Source organism: Elaeis guineensis, chromosome 1 (assembly GCF_000442705.2).
Source record: "Elaeis guineensis isolate ETL-2024a chromosome 1, EG11, whole genome shotgun sequence".
In the NCBI taxonomy this organism is placed as follows: Eukaryota; Viridiplantae; Streptophyta; class Magnoliopsida; order Arecales; family Arecaceae; genus Elaeis; species Elaeis guineensis.
The window spans coordinates 153910363-153936026 of NC_025993.2; the positions used below are offsets into that span (position 1 = coordinate 153910363).

A 25664-nucleotide genomic window follows, 5' to 3' on the forward strand; every position below is an offset into this window, starting at 1 on the left:
TCCATTGGGGACAATGTCGGTCAAGTTGGGGGGAGAGCTTGAACAAAATCAGGTGTTATCATTTCCTTTTCCTTCCACTATGAGTTATTTCTTGCATTTAATATATTATGTAAAAAAAATAAAATATATATATATATGAAATAAATTAATCTATAAAAGAAATAAGAGTAAGTTAGAAAGTATTTGCTAATGTAGTGAGTCACGGAGAAGATTAGCTTGTTAGACTCTTGGTGGCTTAGGTCATTTAAAGACTATTAGCACTTCCAATTGCACATGCACACTAACAAGGTAAAGTAGGTGTTAATTGTAAGGCCAATTAAGGATTTGAGTATTATTTAAATTAGATAATTTTCTCTACACCCCAATTGAAGAAATTTAAATTTAAGGAAAGAGCTACCTGCCTGAAATAAAATACAAAACATAGAGTAAATGTGGATTGCCCTAAGCCTAGTAACCGGGTCTCTTCACCTAAGTCAAGTGTTGAGATTCGCGTCAAACGGTGGTGGGAAGGCCAGGATGCTCAGCAAAAAAAAAAATAGTGTGAAAGCTACCTTAGTTCTTTGTTTAATCTGGGGTGTATAGAAAATTAATCGAACTAAGTTATGAAAAATGATACAATTGGCCTGTACAAATTAATACTGAAATACTAAGTTAGTTATCACTCACACAAGTGCTATAAAACTTTAAGTGTACTCTAAGAAAGCTTCTAAGTAGACTGACTACCGATTCTAATTCGAAGCTCATTACTTAATAATACTAAAAAACTTCTTGAATTTCGATCTTAAATTAATTTACAAAGGAAGGATCTTTTTGAAATATGATCTTATTTTGGTACATTGCTAAGGGACTAGCAATGATTAAGTTGGGGGGTGTGATTTATGTCACAAATTGACATAAAAAGTATCAATTAATATCTAAATTATCTAACTTTATTAAGAAATTGATACTTGTTATTATATTTTGCAGAAGAAGAGATCATCAATAGAAAGAACAAGGAAAGAGGATTCCAACAGCATAAATTTTATGCAAAACGGAGTTAAATTGACCCAGGAATTGAAGAATGAAGAAAGAAGACTCAATTGGATCAAACCCGAGTCAAATCAGATCAAAATTAGTCAAAAATCAACTAATTTGGTGATCTGGTTAGCCGCCTGGTCCACAACAACAGGCACATAGACCATGGACCCATCGACGCACCATAAACCCCCCTAACAACCCTCTAAAACCTCTTAGTCCCACATCTAAAGTTTTGAAAACCTTATAACCCCCAAATGCCTATAAAAAGCCCCCAAAGGCCCTTGTTTTATGTATTCTTCCTTTCGATCAAGCTTGTAATCCTAGATAGTGGAGTTTTTAGCTCTCTTCTCAAGCCTCGAGCTTTGAAGTTTTTGTAATAAATTTTTTTTTTATATAAAATCTTATTTTTATGCAATTTCATCTCTTTACATTATGCAATTTCTTTTTCTTGCAATTAGGATAGTTTAAATTATGCAGTTTAAATTTATGCAATTAGGATAGTTTAATTTATGAAATTAGGGTAGTTTATTTTTCTGCATTTAAATTTTGCATGTAGATTTAGATCATGTCTAGCTAAGCATCCCTTCTAGGGTTTGCGATGAAGCTAGATCATGAGTAGGAATTTTACATAGGGTTCTTTCTTTTTTTTAGGGTTTCTTTTTCTTCCTCTTTTGCCAAGAATTTTTGATGAACTACAGTTGGGTCAGAGTCCCTTCATAGTTCATGCTTGATTCAGTGCATAGGAGGAGAAAACCCTAAGGGATCCTAGTTACTACTCCCCTGTAAAGAATCTTGATGGGTTATCGTTGGACCTTAGTCTCTTCATAATCTATGCTTGGAAAAGACAAGAAGAGTAGTCGTTAGGATCAATAAGAAAAATTCTAGATAGAATTCCCTAATCTAGATCTAGTGGATTCAAAAACTCTAGATCCTTAGTCTTATTGTCTTTAGCAAACAACTTTCGACTTTCGATTTTTGTTAAAGCTCGCTTGAGCATAGATTTGAAAATCGTTTTTAAACCAAGTCTCTGTGGGATCGACCCGTACTCGCTGGTCGTGCTATTCTGCACACCGTGCGCTTGCGATTTTATTTACAAATTTTAAGATTTGCACATCAATGACTCCCATTCCAACTGTTTGATTGGGAGGAGTCTCATTCTGATTCTCGTTTCAAAGAAGAATGGAAATGATCCATTCCTTCATCAATCGAATCCAGACTCACTCTAATGGAGTCAAAATTTCATTCCAGTGAAATGAGATTAAAAAAAAAATCACCTGTCAGTGGCACCGAGAGGTCCACCCTTTTTCAGCTGAACCCGACTGGTCTCCTCCACTGGTGGTCTGCTACGCTGGCCTCCTCCATCGATGGTCCGCTACCCCGGCCTCCTTCGTCGGTAGCCCGCTCCCTTTCAAGGAGTGGCGGCAGCTTGGCTTGCCACTTGGCGAGCTTGGTCTCGAGAGCCATCCACTCTTCATCGAAAATCGATGGCAGCTCAGACCTCCACTGGTCGAGCTTGGACTGGATCGCGACCCCATCCCGATCGACAGAGGGTCATGTCACCATCGGAGGCGAGCTCGGTGAAGATGGGAAAGGAGCAGACATATGCATTGAGGAGGGAGATGCTGAGGTTGAGGATGTCCTAGGGGCGGAGGGATTGGGGGCGACGGACCTAGACGGTGATGAATCGGGTGGTGGTGGAGGGGCGGAGGGCAGAGAGGAGGGCACGGGCGGTGCCGATGAGGGTGTCGGAGCTCGGGAGGAAGCGAGGTCGAGCAGCGAAGATGTTGACGATGACGGCGGTGGTGTCGGAGTAGAGGACGGCATCATCGAGGCGAAAGATGAACTTGTCATTCCAGGCGGGTTCGGTGTGGTCGGCGGCATCGAGGCGAGTGTGGAGCTTGTGGATGGGGTCTATCCAAGCCACCGCGTAGGTGGGATTGGGGGTTGAATTGGGTCCATTGACCGTGGACAAGGGGCACAGCTTGGAGCTAATTTGGGGGGTTGTTCCATCTTTCATAGCTGAAAATCAGCTCAACTGTGCAATTCATCGGTTTAATTTTAAAAAAAATTAAAGATATTATTATTATATTTAATTTTTATTTAATATTAATTTTTAAAATAATTAATTTTTAAAAATTTTAGTTTAAAATAAAAATAAAAATTTGAGTTGACTTCGATTTTTATTTTTATATGAACCAAATAACACTAATGAAAATCATCCATTGCGATTCTGATCACAAACCAAATACTTTGGATGGTTTGGTCATTCCGATTCTGATTCCAATCCATTCTGATTCCGATTCTAATATATTCCAATTTCGATGCCGATTTCGATTCCAATTATGAAATAAACACCTCCTAAATATATTTCATCATTTTTTTTATTTTTTCAAAAAAAAATATAGATGAACAAAAGTCATAGTATCATAGTTTCCATGCTTAAGTAATTTTTTTAAGATTTTAATTCTATTTTATAAGAATTTGTATTCTCCTTGGACCTAGAGCAATTGTGTAAAAAAAATATAAAGATGCAAATATATTGCCCTATAAGTTGAATTTTACGTGTGGACACTATCAACATGTTGGACCGGGTTGGATACAAGTACAACTTATAAATGGGGATTCATATTACTTGACCCGAACTGATCTGGCTACCTAGTCAAAAATGTCTAGCTCGAACTTGATCCCATAACTAACTTATCGATCCATTTGATGCCCAAAACCATTTAGTTTTGGGTGTCATATTGACTAGGTAAGGTGGTTTTTTCATGGTTTTTAGATTATTTGGGCTATACCTCATCTCTCCTTTCAATTATGAGACATCGGATTAATGATCCACAGACTCATTTATCATATATGTTGGGGGACACCCACCGACCGACCGACTAACGGCCCGACCGACCGACTGGCGGCCCGACCGACCGACTGGCGGCCCGACCGACTGGCGGCCCGCCCGACCGACTGACGACTCCGACGGACGACTCCGACCGACCGACCGACGGCAGGACCGACCGATAGTCGGTCGGGGCGACCGACTGACGGATGCCATCACCGACTAATTATCGGCTCACGACCGACTGAGGATACGTCGGGCGCACCTTTCCCTGACCGACTGAACCCAGAAGTCCGATGGCCGACTCACGAAAGGCTCGCCGACCAACGGAGGGGCCCGACACCATTCAGCTGGCCACCGACTTTGGATCGGTCGGCTCCTCCAACCGCCGTACAGCCGCCAGACCTTGTCAGCTCTGACACAGACATGCGGCACGGTTACCTAGGGGCATTGTCCCGTCGAGGGCATTGTCAACCCTGGTAATTTGACAGCCACACGGCGACATGACATTTTCACGGCGACCCTGACAGTCCACAGTGAGTTGACAGTTCCTCACTTATCCGCGCCATTAATGACGGCGCCATACCGTGCTCCACTATATAAACCGGGGAAGGCAACAGTGCAAGGGATCGATCCGCTCCGTCTCTCCCACTTCTCGACTCCCAAAAACGCAGGCTCGCTCCTCTCCCTCTCTCTCTCTCGATAAGAGCTCTCTGTCTACATTTCACTGTTGCCCAGTCACCTCTCTGACTTGACCATCGGAGGGTCCCCGCCGGAGCCGCCTCCGGTCAGTGCGGACTTCATTTTGCAGGTGCACGCTTCCCGGCGATCGGACGACGAGACGATTGGCTACAACAATATAAATTTTAAATTTATATTTAAATTTTTTAAAAAAAATATGATTAGAAGAACCCTTTCCATGACCTGACAAGTCAAAGGCCTTTAATTCGAACTTAACCTAGACCCACTAGCGAGTCAAGATTGGCTAACTCTTATCCGACCCACGAACCTCGTGGGGGGAGTTGGGCAAGGCAGGCCAAGTCGGGTAAATGGGTTGTGTCATAAATTATCGGCCATAATTTTAAATTGTTAGAGTAGATCATTATACTGAAAATTTTGGATATCCTAAACTCATCCCCTTTTTATCGATGCCCAACTGGGACCATATGAATGGTTCATAAGTTAGCAGTCCCGCAAATTGATGAGATATGGGATATTAGACTCGTGCACTTTTCTTATGAGCTCCGCAAAATCGGAAAGGGCAACTCAAACGTTGGGTAGCAAAGAAAAAGACGTGCTGGCATCCAAGTGGAGTGCCACCTTCATTTTTGGCATCTAACGCGGGACGGCGGTGCTGCCTGGGCCCTTCACACGTCAGGGGAGGGGACGCGTCTTGGGCGTCCGATTGCGCACGATTTTGATGCGCTGCGAGACCAGGCGCGCTCAGCGCGTAGATTAGCTCTGAGTAAATTTCTTCGACGCTCGGTTGGGTGGCCAAAAAGGCAAAAAGAAATGGCGAGTCCCTCCGCCCGTCCCGCGAAGCAGCCGGTGATAGCGAGTGAAGATACAGTGATTTTTTTTTCCACGCCGTTCAAGTTCCGTGCCAGTGTAGAGGGACAGACGCCGACGAGTCAATTTTCTTTTGCAATTTGTTCCTCAGACCGTTTTTAATTTTGAGTTAATAGTTCTCACGGATCATCAACTGGCTCATTATCAAGATTTTTGGAAGATATGGACAAGGGTTGATGGGGAATCGAGAAGCTTTACGATGCGAGCCAACGAGCCACTGATCCACGCTTGGAGCGCGCTTGGCCTCTCGAGTGCGACGTGAGCTAAAGTCTTATCAGTCGTCCGGTGGGGTACCATTTTCAAAAATAAATTCTACGCGACTGTTCCCTCCCATGAAAGGGTCCCACTAACGTTTTGCATCGCCCACCGCATATAGCGCTCCACGCTCCTCCCCAGGGTTAAAATAAAGTTCAAATCGAACGGCCCATCTTCCAAAAATCGCCGAACGGCCCATCTTTCAAAAATCGCCGACGCTGTTGAGACCATCGCCCCCAACTCCACTCCCCCACCCAAAACTGTGAGGACTGCTCGAGCAGTATCCCGATCCTCTCTCTCTCTCTGTTGATCTAATGGATATCGTCTCGTCTCCGATGAGTACTTGTTCGAGAGAGCATCAGAAGATCTACAAGGAGTGGTTCTCTGCCGCCGATTCAGGTCTATTCATCTTCACTCCCCTTCCGTCGTTCTTGATCTTCTTTACCTTTTTCAGGGTTTTCTTGCCACTACTCTTGGGGATTTTGTTTTTTTAATGTATAAAATCCTGATGGTTTTATCGCTGGAATAGATGGGGATGGGCGGATCACGGGAACCGATGCCATCAAATTCTTCGCCATGTCCAAACTATCCCGCCCCGAACTTAAACAGGTTACTCCTTTTTTTTCTTTCCCCCAATTAGATCCCCCGTTGCTCCTGCTTTCTTTCTTCTTATATAGAGTTAATTATTGTTCCTTTATCTCTATTGCGGTTGATGTTGCTAATGCACTTCCATTTTGTCCGTTAACTTAGCGCTTTGTTCTTATTATCATCGTTGTTGTTATTAAATGTCAAAAATTTTCCCAATATACTTGTTGCTTATTCTTGCTTTGCAGAAATTTTAATGTTGTAATTTAGGCAGTTCTTATATTATGGGCGATTTCGGGAAAGTTTGATATTCTTGGAGTATGATGCACTTCTCTTCTTGCTTCCTCTTGGATACAGAGTGTCCAAAATTTAGGGCTGCACTGTTCTCTTTTCTTTGTTGCTTGAAGATAATATGATTATGAGTAGCATCAGGCATTTCAAACTGATTACATATTATGTATAGGAATATAATGGAATGGTAAAAAATTATATGCTTGTAAGACATGGTGTTTCCTTTGTGACATTTTGAGAAGAAAAGAAGAAAAAGTAATCAAGAGGAAAGCAACTATAAACATGATTGACAAATTTTACTATATAACTAACAAGTGTCAAATCTTTGAGCACTCGCCATTTGTTTGGTTTAAAGGATACATTCCAATTCTTTCTATCCCTCTTTTAACTTTTTGGACATTCTCAAGCCAAATTTCCTTCCATGGTATTGTCATGTCTTCATCTTATGTACATGCATCTTGGTTGGTCCTTCACCAGACTGGTGAATTGGTTCCAATGATTATGCATCCTCTAATGCACTCATTTTAAAACTAATTATTTTGGTTTCTGCAAGTATTTATGTCACGCCCCCAGCCCGAGATCGCGAGCAGGAGGTCGCGGCAACCGCCGCATACTTACGAAGAACTCTCTCCATAAGCATGCAAGGCATCTCATCACGATATTAATGCATCACAGCGAAATAAATTCAAATAATTTTTATTCAACTTTAATTCAAGTAATTAAAATAAATATCTTACATCCGATAAAATTTTACTAAAAATAAAATAATAGATCTAAGTTCAATGAAGTTGACAATGCTAAATCTCGCCTCTAAAAGCTCTGTCCCAATTTTTCTTCCCACGCTCAAAATTAATTATCTGAATCTGAAAAATAAAAAGAAAGGTAATGAGCTAGACAGCTCAGTAAGTAACAAATAATCTCAACTAGATAATTCAGATATTATCTAATTTTCAAGAACAATATTGCAATTAAACATAAAAGTATATTTCATGCTGATTTAATGCAAATCCAATATTTTCAAATATTCACATATAATATAAATCACAAATTCGATTCGATTCAAAACACTCGTAACTCAACAGCCTCGACTATGACCAACGTTTAACCTCCACTGGCAGGGTCCACAGAATACCAGCGCACAACCCCCACTGGCAGGGTCCACAAACACCAGCGCACAATCCCCACTGGCAGGGTCCACTGAGTACCAACGAATAATCCCCATTGACGGGGCCCACTGAAACATAGTTAGGCTGAGAGCATAAATCCGATTCTGTATCAAATACTTTGTATCATAACATATCATAATTTTTTACTGAACATGTGCATAATCGACGTACCATAATATTTCAAAAGTACTTTTTCTTTCATAATTTATAATTCATGCATAATTTCAGAGAATAATTATTTATTTTTCGAATAAATATGAAATATCTCGAGAAGATGATTCATTACTTACCTTTCACGGAGCACTGAAAGAATAGATCGACTAACTTCTAGGAGATTTTTCAGTGCCTATTATCCAAAATTATATTTTTTACATTAATTTTAATTCAAAATTAAATCTAACAAATTTCAAATCAAAACCTCACTTAAAGTCAGACTCTTCCCTAAACTCGATCAAAATAAAGCCTTACACTACGCTAATTCTAGAGGAATAACTTTAGAGAGAGAAATCCATCAAGAGAGAGAAAGTACAATTTTAGAGAGAGAAAGTAAGGGTTCGGACTGAAAGAAGAGAGGGAAGAGAGAGAAACTCTCTCTCTTTTTTTTCATTTATTTATTTATTTATCTATATATATATTTATATATATATATTATATATATATATATATATTTTTTTTTTCTTTTCTTTTCCTTTCTTTTCTTTTCTTTTTTCTTTTTCTTTTTTTTCTTCTTTTTCTTTTCTTTTCTCTTTTTCTTCTTTTTCTTCTTTTTCTTTTCTTTTTCTTTTTCTTCTTTTTTCTTCTTCTTCTCTCGGGCTCCTTCCAGGCCGAACAGGGGACCGGCAGTCCCCTCCTTTGCCGGGCCGTTCAGGCCGCGGCCGCCACGGCGGAGGCCAGCGGCAGAGGGGGGCCACTCCCCCGGTCACGGAGAGGCATGGCCGGCGGTCGATTGCGATCGCCGGCGCCGGAAAATCCAAAGAAAAGAGGCCAAAACAGGGGTCTCTTTTCCGACCAAGAATCGGCGACTCCCGTCGCCAGCAGCCGTGCACAAAGGCACGGGAGGAAGGGGAAGGAAGAGAAGAAGAGAAGGGGAACTCACCTCGGCCTCCGGAGACCCCACCGGCGAGCAATCATGGCGAGAACAAGAGGAGTGTCCGCAGCTCCAAATCGGAAAATAGGAAAAAAGAGAGAGGAAGAGGGCCGATGATCGGTTTCTAGGGAAAGGGAAGGTCTTTTTATAGAGGGCCCTGGGACTTCGAGAGGTCCTAGGACTCCCGTTTCACCTGGGTCTCGCCGGAGAAGAAGACTCCTATCGGAAGTCTTCTTCCCGATTTTTCCTCTATTTTTTTTTTTTTTGAATGGGCTTGGGTCTTGCTAAATGGGCTTGGGCTTTGGGCTATAACAATTTACCTTCGCATTTTTGTCAATGAGATGCACATCTCATGGAGCCCTATCCTCTTTATTGCCCAACATATCAAGTCAGGTATTATTGTTGTCTCATATATCTACATATTGATGGTATGCAAGGAGTTAAATAACGTAGGAAGTAGGAACAACTCTTTTCATCCACCTTACTAATGAATCTCGATCTCTTTGGTCATCTTTTCTGTATTCTTGTAATTGACATAAGATCCATAACCATAAACATCCAAGGCAGTCCAACTTTTCGTTTCATCTTCGTGAAACAAAAATCACATTGTGGAAATTGTGGTCATAATTTTAACTGTGGCCTTGTTGACATTCTGTATGCTTTGACAATTCCTGCCAATCCTTTATTATTTTCCTTCGTGGTTTCAATTTTGCATCCAACCTTGTTCTCATTTCAATGATTATTGTTATGTGTAGGTTCATTTTTGGCAATTGTTAGTGATAAATGGTCTTAAATTTTGCATTTAGGGTAGGCACTCAATGGCTGAAGAAATTTGGCAATTCTAGATCTTGTATCTCTTAAATCAACCAGGTTGATGGAAATTTAAATTACATCACAAGACTTTCTTATGCAGGGCATAAAAGCCCTTTCATTTTTTTGATCTTAATAAAAAATTTTATTTTCTAGATCTTAATGATTGCCAAAATTAAGTGGTTCTTGAGTAACAAAGCTTTAATGAGGACAAAGCTTTGACATGATAATGCATGCGTTATCCTTAATTCAGTAATGAAGCGTGTACAAGCCTGGAATGTCAATAAAATCTTCATTATCCTGGTTACTTTGAAAAAAGCTGGTGTCAAATTCCAAGTATGCTCAATGAGGAGGGCATCCACCCGAACTGGTACAAGCATACAACCTTTCTAAATATTACTAGTTTACCTCACATTTAGATTGATAAAGTTTCCATCAAGGTTCGCTGTACCGGACGGCGTGCCGGTGCCGGACCGGTACGGTACCGGTACCATACCATATCGACACTCGGTACGCCCATGCGTACCGGTCTGGTACCGGTACATAATATTTTTTTCGATTTTTATTTTTTTTTATGAATTTTTGAAGTTAATAATTGGTAAATACAACCTCAATATGGCATTATATTGCATATTATTGATATATTTGGGTTCAATTTGGAGTTAGGTTGCGGTACAAAGACTCTTGATCCAAAATTTCAAACATATATTTATTTACATTATATTTCAACTGTGTCATCTTAAAATTAAAGAAAAAATATATAAAATATGCATTAAAATGTATCTAAATATTTAAATACAAAGCGCAATAACTGATATACGAACTTTAAGATGTACTCTGCATTTAATTTCTTGTCGAGTGTCTGTGATGCTCGTAGATGTCTGGATCATCAGCATAGTCTGAAGGGACATCAGTCCAACCCTCTAGTCAAGCTGCACCGTACTCTCGAATATTCATTATCCCAGAAGGCATCCTCTCTGGATTGTAAGATATCTCAGACCTCTCGTTAAAATTCTGACTCTGAGAAATATCCTCGAGATGATGGTACGGTTGTGGAGGAACCCATCCAAATATACCAGTAGGAAAATCTGATCCGTAAGATGATCCAGGCTGCATAGGATAGTAACCACTAGAAAATGATACCTCGGATGCACCATATGCATATGGATCATAAGGTGGCTGTGGATAATAGGATCCATAATGCGAGGATGATCCAGATACATCCATGGATCCTATTCCACATGCAAGATCGTCCGCAGCTGCATCATGTGCTGGACGACCTCTAGGAGCCCGTCGTCTATATGAAATCGGCTCCCCACGATCTCTACCGACTCATCCACTATGATCCTTATCTTGTGTGACATGCATAATCTAAGACTCACCGGTGAATCGAATATCATCCTGTGGTTGTGTCTCATAAACGGTGGTCTCCTGTCCTCCAGTTCCTCTCTGATCATCAGATTCATGGTTACTACTACCAGTATCATCATCACTCTCCCTGGTGTCCGTATCTGAATCAGATAGCTCCTGTACTTTCGAGAGTGGTGCACGTACAACTGTCTTTTTCTTTCCCCCCTTGTGCCCCTCTGTGACTGAGTTTTCTGTGATTGGGAGGATGGATGCCTTCTTGCTGGCTGCCGGGAGGATCGTTTATACATCTCTCGTTCGAATCTCTGGGAAGATGTATCGGATAGCGAGTCATGTGATGAATGAGTCCCTTGTGTTCCCTCAGACTGTGGCTGATCAGCTGGAACTCTATGTGGAATATTTTTTTCTACCCATTGCCCTGGATCCACCCTGTTCTCTCTCACCACCACACTGGCTGGTCGTGGAGGGGATCCTGGCTCATTAAGCTCTGGCTCCTGCTGCTGACCTTCAAGCCATTCGATGATCGGATCGTCATCCTCGTTGGTATAATCATCCAGCATCGGATCAGTGTACTTCAACTGAACTTCCTCCTGAATACATTTTAGCCTCAACCTCAGATTGTAGTGAACATATACAAGATCGTCGAGGTATTTTTGTATCAGACGATTTTTCTGTTTACTATGGATAAGGGCGAAAGTGGATCAATTACGCTCACAGCCACTAGCAGAGACCGTCTGAAAAAGAATACGGACAGCTATATGTTTCAAATTTTTTGCTGACGTTCCAAAATGAATCCACCATTCAGCTACAAAAGCAAAATTACATATCAAATTTGATGATATTATTAAGCAAAATTACATATCAATCTAAATTGCTCATTATTGATATGTAATTTACTTAGATTCATTTGCTTTTTGCTTACGACAGCTGATGGAACTCCAAAACTGTCTGATCCCTCTCTAAACTGTTTCGTCTGAAACAAAATATATTTATTATTTATAAATATATCAGTTCGAATTCAGTTGAATAATTAGATCTGTTTTAAACTAGCATACCTCTTGCAGACACAACGATGCGATTTCTGGATCGGACACCATCTTATATATGATATTGCGAAGAGCAGCAAGAAGCTCGCTATCCATATCTATCCTCGGAATAGTATACTGAAATCTCGGATTCAAGTAATAAGCTGCAGATAAATTTTAAGACTGATTAAGCATAATTTTATTTTCATGCTTCGAAAAATATTTTAAAACATTCTTGAATCCAAACTTACCAGCTAGATGCAAATCTCTGCCCATCTGATAGTCCCAACGGCGCTCAATAATGTTAATGAATTCTTGAGCATGCTTGGGATCATTCTCACTGATCTGTTTCTTTGCCCTCTCCATCATGTAATATAAGAAGCCCATCTGGGGGTATCTCTCGCTGTCCACGGCACGAAGCACCTCATATAAAGGCTTGATAGCCTTCACTATCTTCTCAGTCCGCTGCCAAAATGACTGACTCGTCACCAAGTTCTCCACATGACTTCCATCAGTGCCGGCCCTCGCATATCTGCTCTCCTGCCACTCGGCACTGACAAACATCTGACGTAGGGCTGTTTTCTTCTGAAGAAGACTATCAAGTGATATGTAGTTGGTAGCAAACTGTGTGATACCCGGTTGTAAGATCTCTCCCCCAGTATACGTCCGCATCAATGAAAAAACCCATGTGTGGTTGTAGATGAATCTAGTAATGGTCTGGGCAATGTTCACTACCTGCTGCACCCTGCGAATCTTTCCGATATCCATCAATATAAGATCAATGCAATGTGCAGCATATGGGGTCCAGTATATTTGCGGTTGCTGCTCCATCAGCAACTCCCCGGCAGCCTTATATTGTGGTCCATTATCTGTGATGACCTGCACGACATACTGCTCACCCACTGAATCAATCACCTCCTCCATCAGACCAAGGATATATGTGGCATCGTGCATCTTATCTGAAGCATCGATTGATTTGTGAAAAAATATTTTTTCATCACAGTATGTCAAAAAATTAATAATGCTCCGCCTAATAGGACCTGTCCAACCATCACACATCACTGTCAGACTGTATGTAGGCCATTTATTTTTGTAAGAAGCAATCCATTTCTGCAGATCCTCCTTATTGCTGTCAAGAAGCTGACCATAGATGTCCTTAGGTCCTGGAGGATCTATACCCTGGCCGGCAGTCTCTATGGCTGAAATAGCAGATCGGTAGTAAGGATTGGCTGCTGCATTTGCTGGAATATGGCTGAAATGAAACCATGATCCAATAGCTCGCCACATATCCTTCTTCTTATATTTTTTCAGCATACTGTCAATTCTCTGCTGCTTTGAATCCTTGCTGGGCAAAGCATGTGGATCTAAATTCTGAATGCTGGCTCCTGCTGAAATATCTCTGGAGGACCTCCTCCTACTGCCAAAAGCTCCCAACAAAGAAGACATGCTGCGTCTGCTCCCTCTACCACCAGGTTCTCTGACTGAGGTAGTCCTCCTGAACTCGAATTCTCAACTACCAGTCGCTGATCCAGATCCTGATTCATAGCATGATGGTCCGAATCGGTCTCTGTATCGAGCTATCTCCTTCTACTGGTATTGATCCGCCAAGCTCGCATGAATGGCAGCTTCAATCTGTGCCTCCTCATCATCTGGAGCAGAAGCCTCCTCTGACTCTCTAGAGTGATAAGAAGGTGGCTCTGCAGCTCGACGGTCTACTTCGATCTTTTTCTGCTTTGTCCTTTCCTTCGCTGCTTTCGAATCAGCAAAATACTTTTTCATCAATTGTCGGATCTCTTACGGATATTTCCGACACATGGACACATCAGGATAACCACCAGCCAGATACTGCTTCAACCTAGTCACTCCTCCTCCCTTGAACTCTGTGTTGCACCATTTGCATCTCCAATGATGCCGAGCCGAGAGCATCTCGCTATGATCCCAACCGATGTCACGCTCTTGATCTTTCTTCTTACTCATTTCTGCAGATATAACAAAATACTAATTATTTCGAATTATCTGTAATATAACACTAATTACATATATTTTTTATTTGATAACATTTTTTACTATTTAAATATTTACAAAAAAAATTTCAAAAAAATCTCAAGTTAGATTCAAATATTTCAATTATTTTGAATCATTCTAAACATTATTCTCAATTTCAAAACTAACACTGATTTTTTATTTTTTTATTTTTTTAATAATTTTTATATAAATAAATATATATTATAAAATAGCTGATTAATTAAAGTGAACGAACGTCATGCTCTAAATTTTTTTCTTATAAATATATGCAAGTATAACAAAACACGATAGTTTAACGATAATTAAAATAATTATATATAATTTTAAAATAATTTTAATAATTATTTTAAAACTTATAAATTTAAAATAAATATGTTATATGCTTCAAATAATATTTTTAAATTAACTAAAATATAACACTATTTTTATATATTTTTTATTTTATAATTAAATTTTTTAATTTAAATAATTAAAAAAATAATTTTTTAATTTTAAATATTTGAAAAAAAAATTGAAATTAGATTTAAGTAGCTTGAATCATTCTAAACATGATTCTCAAACTCTGATTTTTTTTCCTAAAATTTATTTTTTTTATTTTTAAATAAATAAATATTTAAAAATATTTAAAAAATATATAATTAACGAAAATTAATAATTTTGGTGTCATCGTGTAGATATTCCAAAGATCTATCACATATAATTAAATCATCCCAAAATCACAAGATTTTGGCATGATTTTCTCTTATTTTCATTCTTTCTCATTTTTATCCTATTTTTAACAATAAAAATAAAAAAAAATATTTACTAAGAAAATAACACATTATCTTACCTCCGGCCAAAGATCAGCCTCTTCTCGAACCACTCCTACAATTTGACGGAGTTTTTTCCTTTTTTTCTAATTTTTTGGAGGTCTTAACGGTTTCGTTGAGACCTTCGCAACTTTCGGACCCTCGGGAGTTCTCTGAGATATCTCAGAGAACTCCAAACATGCTCCCTTTATGCATGTGGTCTCCGACTCCGCCCCCCTCTCCCATCCCCCCTTCTCACTTTATTCACATGGAACGGTCGGTACGGTTCGGTTCACGCCGAACCGAACCGAAACGAACCATACCGTTCGGTTTTGGACGGTATGGAAACGAACCGGACCGAACCGCTCGGTTCGGTGCGGTTCGGGGTGTTTCTCGAAAAAAAGGTCCGAACCAGACCGTTAAAGCACCGGTCCGGCTCGGTACGCCCCGTACCGGGTGGTTCGGGCCGGTACGGCGAACCTTAGTTTCCATGCTCTTGTTTTTGCCCTCAAAATTCATTTTGCTTCTAGTGTGCACATTCAAAACTACTAGCCTGTGTCATATGGCCAAACGTGCTCATGGTCACCCCTCATCTTCAAATATTGCCACAGACCATGTGACTGGCTACCTAGTTTCAATGATTGAATCTTTCTTCAATGACTTTTAGGTGCTACTCAGATTTTTGCTTTTTTACTTATTCGGAAATAGCCTACATGTATACAAGCTAATTTCTGATCATTTTTTTTGATGAAATGTATTAAGTTAATATCTTATCTCATTCAACTGGAAAAAAGGCTTATTTTGGTATTTATGTTTACTGGAATCTCTTATTCCACATGCCAATCTCTAAAAGTTTATTTATTTCTTTATTCATTATCATCAGTAATTTGTAATCATTTTCTTCACTACGTGACCATATATGCTTTTGCATTGATATTTTGCTGCTGAAATTTGCCTGAAGGTGTGGGCCATTGCAGACTCTAAACGGCAAGGTTTCCTTGGATTAAATGAGTTTATTACAGCAATGCAGGTTTTTACCTCATATTGTTTAATGATATGCATTCATATTGGCAAAAACATAGACTTAGTTTACTTTACTCACTAGTTGCTTTTTGAATTGGACAGCTTGTTTCACTAGCACAGGCAGGGAATGAGATTACCCAGGATGCCCTCACTCATTCAGGTGAACAGTGAAGGAGAGCAATATTTAGCCAAAATTTTTAGATTAAACTATTAGAACTGACTTAGTACTTCACTACAAGCATGCTGATCCTTTTATGCAACTTGGACACACCATTTTGTGAGTGCAGAATTGGATCTCCTGAAACCTCCAGTGATGGAGGGTTTGGATATTCTGTTAGCTGTAAGTATGTCATTCTATTTTTAACACCATGTACAAGAGAAGTTTTCAAATTGATTTGCTAATGTTAAAGCTGTTGTTTATTGTTTGCTTTCTAGAAAACTACTTCACCCAAGAAAAGCAATCCTGATCTTGATGGTACAGAACTTCTCATGTTTAATGGAGTTACAGAAGAATAGCTAGTCGAACAATTATATAACTATCAAATTGTTTCTGATGCAGTAAGTTCTCAGCCCCCAGTTTCATTAACAACTCAGTGGTTTAGCTCGAAATCAACAAAGAAGGTACTACATTTTGCCCATGTTTTTCTCTTCCATCCCTTTTCCATTTTTAAGTATGATGCCTTTATAGTAGTTTTAGTCCTTTCAATTTACAAGTTTGGCATTAATACATAGATTTTTAGATGTCTGATAGATTCTGCTCCTAATTTGATTTCTATGTGGTTTCACCAAGACTTCGAGAATTTATTTTTTGTTGTGAAAGCAATTGGGTTAGTCTTTCTCACTTTGTATATGGCCTTTGAAAACAATTGACTCTCCATGTGGTGCAGCAAGTTCTAAAGCTGTTAGATTTTGTTGCAAATGTACTTGCGCAATACACAAATATAGAATTGTATATATCTATGCCTTCAAACGAGCAATAGATCAAAGATGAAGAGTTTCTGCAATATATCACTTGTGGTGGTATGGCTGTTTATGAGTAAGTCTATAAGCTATCTAGTAGTTTGGTGACAGATGAGCTGTGGATTTAAAAATTAAGTGTTTTATAAATTAAATGACTATTGGTGTTGACTTGCCTTTTGTGCTTGTGTGAAATAGATGGTTTGCAACTTGAATAGCATTGTATCTCATAATGATAATGATAGGAATGTTGAGTGCGGCACCCTAGTTAAAGACAGCACAATGAAGATTAATAACATCTGCTGTAATGTTTATCATTGAATGATTTAATATTGATGCTTGGAGAATCATTCCTAATTTTTGGCCTTGTAAACTAACGTTATGATTATGCATTTGATACCAGATACCTCTGAGCTCAGTTACTTCAATTATTGATGGGTTGAAGAGATTGTATATTGAAAAGCTGAAGCCTTTGGAAGTTACCTACCGATTCAATGATTTTGTTTCCCCATTATTGGTGCGTAAGAATCATATTTACAGTCCAAATACCATTTTATTGCCATTTAGATATCAAATCATGGCTATGGTAACTAGAGATGTTTTGTTGATGTATCATCTTGATTTTGATTTGTCTCATACTTCTTTTTGGTTTTTTTTGGTAGACAAATAGTGATTTTGATGCAAAGCCCATGGTTATGCTATTGGGACAATATTCTACTGGAAAAACAACATTCATTAAACATTTATTAAGATCCAGCTACCCAGGTTTGCTCCACAATCTGTTTATTCTTGCTTCTGTTAGTTTTTCTATTTATTTGTCATAGTGAACCAGAGTTGCATATTCCTACTTACCTGTTCCAACAATTTATGTAGGTGCTCATATTGGACCAGAGCCTACAACTGATCGATTTGTTGTTGTCATGGTATATGAAACCTTATATGGGAATGTTTTGCTATTGATATTCTATATTATGTTTCTTTTCCCCACATCATTCTTAAGACTTGATGTCAAAAGACAAAACTACCACTCAATGATCTTGTATCATGACCAAATTATTCTTATTGTTTGGTTTTATTCTTGCATTGACTGGATATCAATGTGAACTTGTTATTGTCATAAAATAGGCTGCCATTTGGTAGAAGTTATGGCAAGATGTTTGTTTTTTTATTAATAAGCATACATATGTTGCAAATCATAGAGAATTAGGACTGTGGAGAAGGATGAGAGAGGCAACTTTGAAGTTTGGAAAAGACACTATGAGCTAGCTAGCAATTTGGTCCCTCTAGAATAGATTGTAGGTCTACGACATCAGTTTTTGTATTGCAAAGTAATGGTCTGCCATACTGCCCGATGCTGACAGGTACAGGGTGTACCGTACCATTACTGATATGGTGTCTTGTTTCGTATCGACACTCGATATACTATCTCATACTATACCTAACCATGTCCTAACACTGTAATAGAATGATATTGGTATGGGGTCCAGTATTGAGATGGCAGACCTTGCAAAGGACACTATGAGCTGGTTTCTTTACATTTTCCTAGCTAATTCCCTGCATCCTGAAAAGTAGGGCACATGTATAAATTTCTGAATATAGGAGGAGATGATTTAGAAGCTAGCTCAGTTTGCTCAGATACTGATAAACACAGAATCACTTCAAGAGCACTAGAAAGTTGCTATCAGCAATCAGCTTCAAGAGCTTGGCTTTTGCCATGCAGCCTTTTGACAGCAAGGAAGTATGTAACCTACCACCTGCTTTCAACATTCAACAGCTCAACCAATTCTTAAGCTCCAAAAGCAATTGAAAAATGTAATAACATAGTATATGGAAAAAGCATTCTTGTTTAATATGAGTGTGTCAATCTGCTCATTAATCGAAAAAATTCTAAATAATCTAAACTGCATAAATAATGGATAAGAAAAGAACAGCCAATAGATGGTGAAGACGATTCAAGGACCACATATCTTGCCTATTACTCTAGCAGCATTTCCTTGTTTTACTCATAAAATATCCATGAAGCACAGATTAATGTTCTTAACTGCTGCCGCTCTTTTTTTTCTTGTTGCTTGATTGAGATCATTAAGAGATCTAGAGATTCCAGCTCGGATCTTTGAAGCCAGCTTATGGCGGGCAGTATCTATTCCATAGACCCTTTCTCCTATATATTTTAGCCTCTCAAAATATCCAGAAGCTTGAGAACTGGTTTTAAACTTGAGGATGGTGGGTATAACTAGTTTTGGCTGAAATTGACCAAAACTCATTGAAGCCTGGGGACCGGCTTTAACTTGGTTATAGCTGAAAATGATTTGTTTTGGCTAGAATGTTTTGGTTTTTGGCTGAAAGTTTGAAATCTTTTGACAGCCACTTGTCCTATTAAATGAAATAAATTGTCTCAAAAAATTTTCGATATGGTGAATGATATGGTCGTGTGCAAATTCTAGCACACGAATATGGACATGCAGGTTTTGGAATGCACAACTGCAACTGACCATTATTAATTTATTACAATTAAGACCTGATGGCGAATAAAAAAGTTTTTTTTTTGTATTTTTGAACTTTATTTAGGTTTTTAAAATCCTATTTTAACTGTTATTGGTGTAACATAGCCTTATGTTATTTTTATATCGAGTTGGACAAGGCATGAAATCGTTAGGATTTGAATTTTTAGTTGTTCTCGGCATCTTTCTGTACAGGGTTACTTCCCCTTCCAAATTCTGTTTTTTAGAAAATATTTTGGGAATTAGTTACTTGCTCATCAAGAGTCTTAGTATGCTTGGAAGGCAACTCGTGTAAAGTCTACAAAGGGGTCTGTTAGGGTTGAGTAGAAAAGCTTTGTACATTATTTGTTTTGATTGGATGAAAGGATTTCGTTAGGTCAGACTTTGGTCTTTCTTATCTTTCTCTCTTCCTATCCGTATTCTCTTCTCTATTTCTTTCTTGCCTTCTTCTTCTTCTTCTTCTTTTTCTTTTTCGTTTTGTTTTTTGTTCACTTATTACTTCACTTTATTTCTTCCAACTTTCTCCTATACTCTTTTATTCTGTTGCTATTCATCTTCACTGGATTGTTGGTGTTGCAGATTGATTTCCTATAGCATATTAAACTGTATCTATGTTGGAATTAGTTTTAAACGGCTTTAACCCTTTGTTGTGCTACATTAATTTGGTTTTAGAGCTAAAAAGTCCTGCTCCATTCTTCTAGTCGTTTTTCTTGATCTCTTTCTATTCTTTGTTTCTTTCACCTTTTATTGTGTAATCAAACGAGGAGTTGAGTTCTAATTGATCTTCATGAGCATGTCAAATATGAGAAGTTCTTTTGTTAGATGGATGATAGGTTAACATCTATCAACAATGATGTGATGTCAGTAATGGATACATTGCAAAAAGTTGGAGTGGCTTTAGGCATGGAAAAGGTCTCTAAGATCAAGAGTTATGAGAATGAAGAAAGCTAAAGAAACACCTTATGAAGAGCTTACAATCGAAGCTTTTCAATGTGAAGAGCATATAATCAAAGTTCCATCATACAAAAATGTTGCAATTGAAGATTTATTGATTAAAGATGCTACAGATAATGAGCTACTAGGTATTTGAAGGTAGAAGATCAGAATGATGAATATTTGTATGAAGAACATGCATGGTGAGATTGTTACAACCCAAAAGGCAATGATGGAGTTTGATCAATATGAACATCCATTCTTGACTTATTTGTTGGACTCAACAAAGATCTCTATCAGGAGTATGACCTAAACCTTGCTGAGTCTCCAGCAAGGGACATCATGCCAACTAACCGATGATGTGATTGCAAGAAAATGTTATATGGGTCTTCATTATTAGATCTTGGAAATTCAGTAGTGGATCGAGCTCTTGAGTGATGTCATGAAGAGCTCGAGATCGAGCTCTATATAGCAGAATTGGAAAATAAAAGGGTAGCCAAGTGCATGAGGCTCCCGCCATTGAGGGTTTTGGGGAGGGTGAGATATATGCAGCCTTACCACTGTATTTGGAGAGCCTATTTCCTTGTTTTAATATCTCCAAGTTATAATGGAGCAACCTTACCATTACACCAAGGCATACCATTTGCAGCAGAAGCGAATGATGGTGAATAAAATAAGTGTAGTTCAATTTTCTTTATTTTTTTGGAACTGTTATTTAGGTAATTTTAGAATTAGTTTTAGAGTCCTATTTCAATTGAAATTGGTATAGAAGAATTTTATATTAGTTATATGTTGGGTTGGACAGGTCTTTAAATCATTAAAATTTGGTTTTTGGTTGTTAGGCATCTTTCTGTAAAGGGTTATATGCCATATGGAATTTCATTTTTTTCAGTTACTTGCCTATCAAGAGTCCTAGTTTGCTTAGAAAGCAAGTCATGCGTCGTCAATAAATGGTCCATCAAGGTTGAATAAAAAAAATATTTTACAAGAGTCAATTTGAATGAAAGGGTTTCTTTAGGTCAGGTTTGGTCTTTCTTATCTCTCTTTTGTTCCATCCCTATTCTCTTCTCTTCTTCTTCTTCTTATTATTATTATTATTATTATTATTATTATTATTAGTTTATTTTATTTCTTCCCTATATTCTACTGTTCTCTCTTATTTCTGTTGTTCTTCTTCTTCTCTGGATTGTTGGTAGCATTAAGTTATACTTGCAGTCACCACTTCAAGTGTTTGTGGTTACTTTCTAGCTTTGTTCATTTTGAAGGATTCTTATTAAACTATTTTTATAGTTTTAAATGGTGACAATTGCAGCAGTTTGCATGCACTATATTTATAGATCTGATCTGTACTTACATGAATTTTTATTTTCTCGGTTAGCGTGATAAGTTCTTTATCATAGATTAAGTTGTTCGATGGGTTTTATCCCCTTCAGTCAGGACCTGATGAACGGAGTATTCCTGGAAATACTGTTGCTGTTCAAGCAGACATGCCTTTCAGTGGTCTGACTACATTTGGAACTGCATTTTTATCGAAGTTTGAGTGCTCACAGATGCCCCACCCGGTATGATTTATCTTGGTTTTGGATGGAAAATCATTATAGTTTAGGTACTTACCATAACCTCTACTTCTGAAGCTACTGGAACACATCACATTTGTCGATACACCTGGGGTTCTTTCTGGAGAAAAACAACGAACCCAACGAAGCTATGATTTTACTGGTGTTACATCGTGGTTTGCAGCAAAGTGCGATCTCATTCTTCTTCTGTTTGACCCTCATAAACTGGATATCAGTGATGAGTTCAAGCGTGTCATTGGATCTCTGCGTGGCCATGATGACAAAATACGTGTAGTTTTGAATAAGTCAGACCAGGTTGACACCCAGCAGGTGAAGCATTTTGTCTGTTGTATCATCTGTTATTCATCATGCAGTAATTCTACTGACTCCTTGTTCTCATTTTTTTCATTATTACGTTATGTGATCTTATTGGACATATAGCCAAATGTCATTTGCTATTGTATTGCAGCTAATGCGAGTTTATGGTGCATTAATGTGGTCGCTTGGGAAAGTTTTGAACACCCCTGAAGTTATGCGTGTGTATATTGGGTATGCTGTTGATATAGTTGTATCTTTACCATATTTCATGCAGTTTATTTTCTTGCAGAAACATGTTTCTTTTTAGCGTCTATTGAGAAAATGAAAGCTACATGTTTAATGACTTATCTATTGTTCATTTAGGAAAGTGCTTTTAGTAAACTTATATTCCTATAATATTTTCATGGCTTAAAGTATGCATGCCATGCCTGATTAGAATATGCCTAAATTGCAGGTTTTTTGCAGAATCCATGTGTTTCTGTAGATCATTGATTTAGAAATTACTGAACTTAAACTTGTTGTAATGTGAATTTTGCAGTTCATTCAATGACAAACCAATAAACGAAGCAGCTGTTGGTCCAATTGGAAAGGAACTTTTTGAAAGGGAACAAGATGACCTCCTTTCTGATTTGAAAGATATTCCCAAGAAGGCTTGTGATCGCCGTGTAAGTTTTATGTTTATAATTGATTTTTTCCTTTCAGAAAAATGGTCATTGAAAGTGATTCGGTAAACCTTCTATTGTTCACTTCAGATCAATGAATTTGTTAAGCGTGCAAGAGCAGCCAAGATTCATGCCTATATAATTAGCCACCTGAGGAAGGAGATGCCGGCAATGATAGGAAAGGCCAAAGCACAACAAAGACTCATTGATAACCTGGAGGATGAGTTTCCTAAGGTAGTAAAAATTCTTTTGTGATCTGTCTATACAGAGACGCTTAAATTGTTACATAATATATGCATTCATTCATAGGAACATGTATGTGATTTGCATGTTTGTGTTTGTCTGCAAGCATGGAACATGGATGTCTGAACAACCAAAAGAGCAATTTTTCAAAAAAAAAAAAAAAATGTCAGTTTTCCCCCAATGCAAGTTAGCTATTTCTGTCCTAAAATGCTTTAAGGTGACTCAAGCAGGTGAAGTATTATCAAATGCTCATGGAATTAATATCCGTGTGGAAGCTATTGAATTTATTTGATAGTTTAATATGTTACAAGTCAATTTAAATATGCTGCTGCCCTAAACTTGTGTTTGTGATTGGATTGCCTTCAATTTAGTATGTCAACAGGATAAATGCACAGGAGTTGACCAATGCAATCATTTCTTTCCTTGTCTGAAAACATGGAGGGAATGCCACTATCCTGACTTGAATTTGAGATCTCTCTAAATAGTAGAGTGGTGACCATTGGCTGAGATCTGCCTCGTTAATATTTTATATGTACGTGTGTGCATGTGTGCATGCATATGAATTTGAGAGTTACCAGAAAAATAAGACTTTAGAAAAATAAAATTACAATGAATTTTCACATTGTTGCTAGATCCAATAATTTGTATAGCTAAGGTTTGATCCAAATAAACCTCATTTGATCATTGTCCTCAAGCAAAGAAATTCTTGGATGTTATTCGTGTTATTCACAACTTACAAGCACTTATTTATTTAGCTATTGGTCTTAGGGCCCGTTTGGTTGGGGGTAATCTGGCATGGGAAAATGAATCTCATGTTACATTACCATGTTTGGTATGAAAAAGGGAAGAGAGAAATGGTAAAAAAAAAATGATGGGCCCCATGCTTATTTTTTGGAGAGAGAAAGTAAAATAAATACCATGGGGGGTTGATATTTGGTAAATTCCTAAGTGGTGGTAATCCATACTTGACAAAAATAACCTCAATAAAGCTGCTATGTAATTATTTGGTATGAAAAATAAATAAAGCACTTATTTATTTAGCTATTGGTCTTACGGCCCGTTTGGTATGAAAAAGGGAAGAGAGGGATGGTAAAAAAAATGGTGGGCCCCATGCTTATTTTTTGGAGAGAGAAGGTAAAATAAATACCATGGGGGGGTTGGTATTTGGTAAATTCCTAAGTGGTGGTAATCCATACTTGACAAAAATAACCTCAATAAAGCTGCTATATAATTATTAAATTTGTTTGATGTCTTTCTAAATTCATTCAATATAGAGCTTTTGCAAAAAAATTAAGATGGTGATGGCATTATGCAAAGGGCTATATAATGATAATTATTATATTAAAATTGATGGAGATAATAATGCTATTGTAGCATTAAAAAAAATATTTTTTATTGGAGGGTATATTAGTAAATTTTATCATATTCTCATATAAGATTACCTCCAACCAAATACAGTAATCTTTTTTCAATGTCATTTTTCGGAGTAATTTCTCCATCAATCAAACATTGTAAAAGTTACTTTTCTCTGTAATCATTTTCTCAGGTAAATGATTCCTAAGAATCGTTAAAATACCCCGTAATCTGGAACACCCCAACCAAACGGACCCTTAAAGTTTGAATAGTTCTTACTTGGATGCATGCTTGAAAATGCTTCTTGACATTTTATTTGTAGTAGTAGGTCAATGATGGTGTCTTTTTTCTTCTTTTGCTGGCATATGATGGTATTTTGTTTCTATATTGCATGTGTGATACTTAAAACTTGCTGCAATTGTGTCCCTAATATATGTCAAACTTTGATTTCCTGCATCAGATGTTGATTGGCATCATTTGCATGGTCCCATTAATATTTTGGAAGTAATGAACATGATTTGGATGTTTTTGTTTAGGGAGTTTGACATGGTCTCTTCACACTTGCAAATAAACTTCCTGCCTCTCTTAATGTGTTTGTTGTCAAAATTGTTGCTGTAATTCTTACAATGAAAGTCAATTTGGGCACTAAATTAAGTACCACACATTTATCAATAAATCTATGTATGCCTTCCACATATAATTTCTTGTGTTTAGATTGAACTTTGCTGTAACTCTGTTTGGAAAAGGGTGGCTGTAGTATCTGAAATATGTTGAAACAGGTTCAAAGGGAGTTTCATCTACCGGCTGGGGATTTCCCTAATGTCGAACACTTCAAGGAGGTATTGAGTGGTTACAGTATCGATAAGTTTGAGAAGTTGAAGCCTAAAATGATACAGACTGTGGATGACATGTTGGGATATGACATTCCAGAACTCTTGAGGAGCTTCAGAAACCCATATGAATAATGGCAAGTAATCATTCTGATAGATTGGTATCATCTTCATGAGAAAAGCAGAAGATAGTGAATAGTGAAATTGATGATGGTATTTTCATGCTATAAGAGCCATGTATAGCTCTGGCCTTCTCTTCATGTCATTGTTGATTATTGTTGTAAGGCTGTCCAATTCACAGATTTTGACCTCTGATGGGTTGGCAGGGATGGTATCAAATGTAAGGATTTTGTCAAAATCAGTTAGGGGACCTGTTTGCTTGGAAAATCTTCTGGTGATCTGTATTACATGTTTGTATTGGACCTATATATGCACTCTTCATATGCATTGTTGCACATGCTGCCCTGTT

General features: G+C 38.0%; 1 protein-coding gene and 1 pseudogene across 1 annotated transcript; one reads left to right on the forward strand and one right to left on the reverse strand.

The window, feature by feature from the left end:
- Window positions 1-5848: 5848 nt before the first annotated feature.
- On the forward strand, window positions 5849-25650 carry LOC105039101 (EH domain-containing protein 1). The gene is made up of 16 exons (XM_010915099.4): window positions 5849-6073; window positions 6204-6283; window positions 15781-15849; window positions 15945-16002; window positions 16130-16182; window positions 16278-16317; window positions 16402-16463; window positions 17203-17316; window positions 17462-17564; window positions 17673-17722; window positions 21667-21795; window positions 21868-22119; window positions 22259-22338; window positions 22646-22772; window positions 22860-23003; window positions 25145-25650. Exons 1-16 carry the CDS (start codon window positions 5989-5991, stop codon window positions 25328-25330), a joined length of 1632 nt encoding a protein of 543 aa, XP_010913401.1. The 5' UTR covers window positions 5849-5988; the 3' UTR covers window positions 25331-25650.
- LOC140854823 (uncharacterized) lies at window positions 10237-14191 on the reverse strand (annotated as a pseudogene).
- Window positions 25651-25664: the final 14 nt, after the last annotated feature.

Coding starts and splice junctions, on each gene's coding strand:
- LOC105039101 (XM_010915099.4), top strand. CDS start 5,989: ATGGATATCGTCTCGTCTCCGATGAGTACTTGTTCGAGAGAGCATCAG. Junction 16,183..16,277: donor GTTTGGATATTCTGTTAGCT/GTAAGTATGTCA, acceptor TTTGCTTTCTAG/AAAACTACTTCACCCAAGAA. Junction 17,723..21,666: donor ATCGATTTGTTGTTGTCATG/GTATATGAAACC, acceptor TATCCCCTTCAG/TCAGGACCTGATGAACGGAG.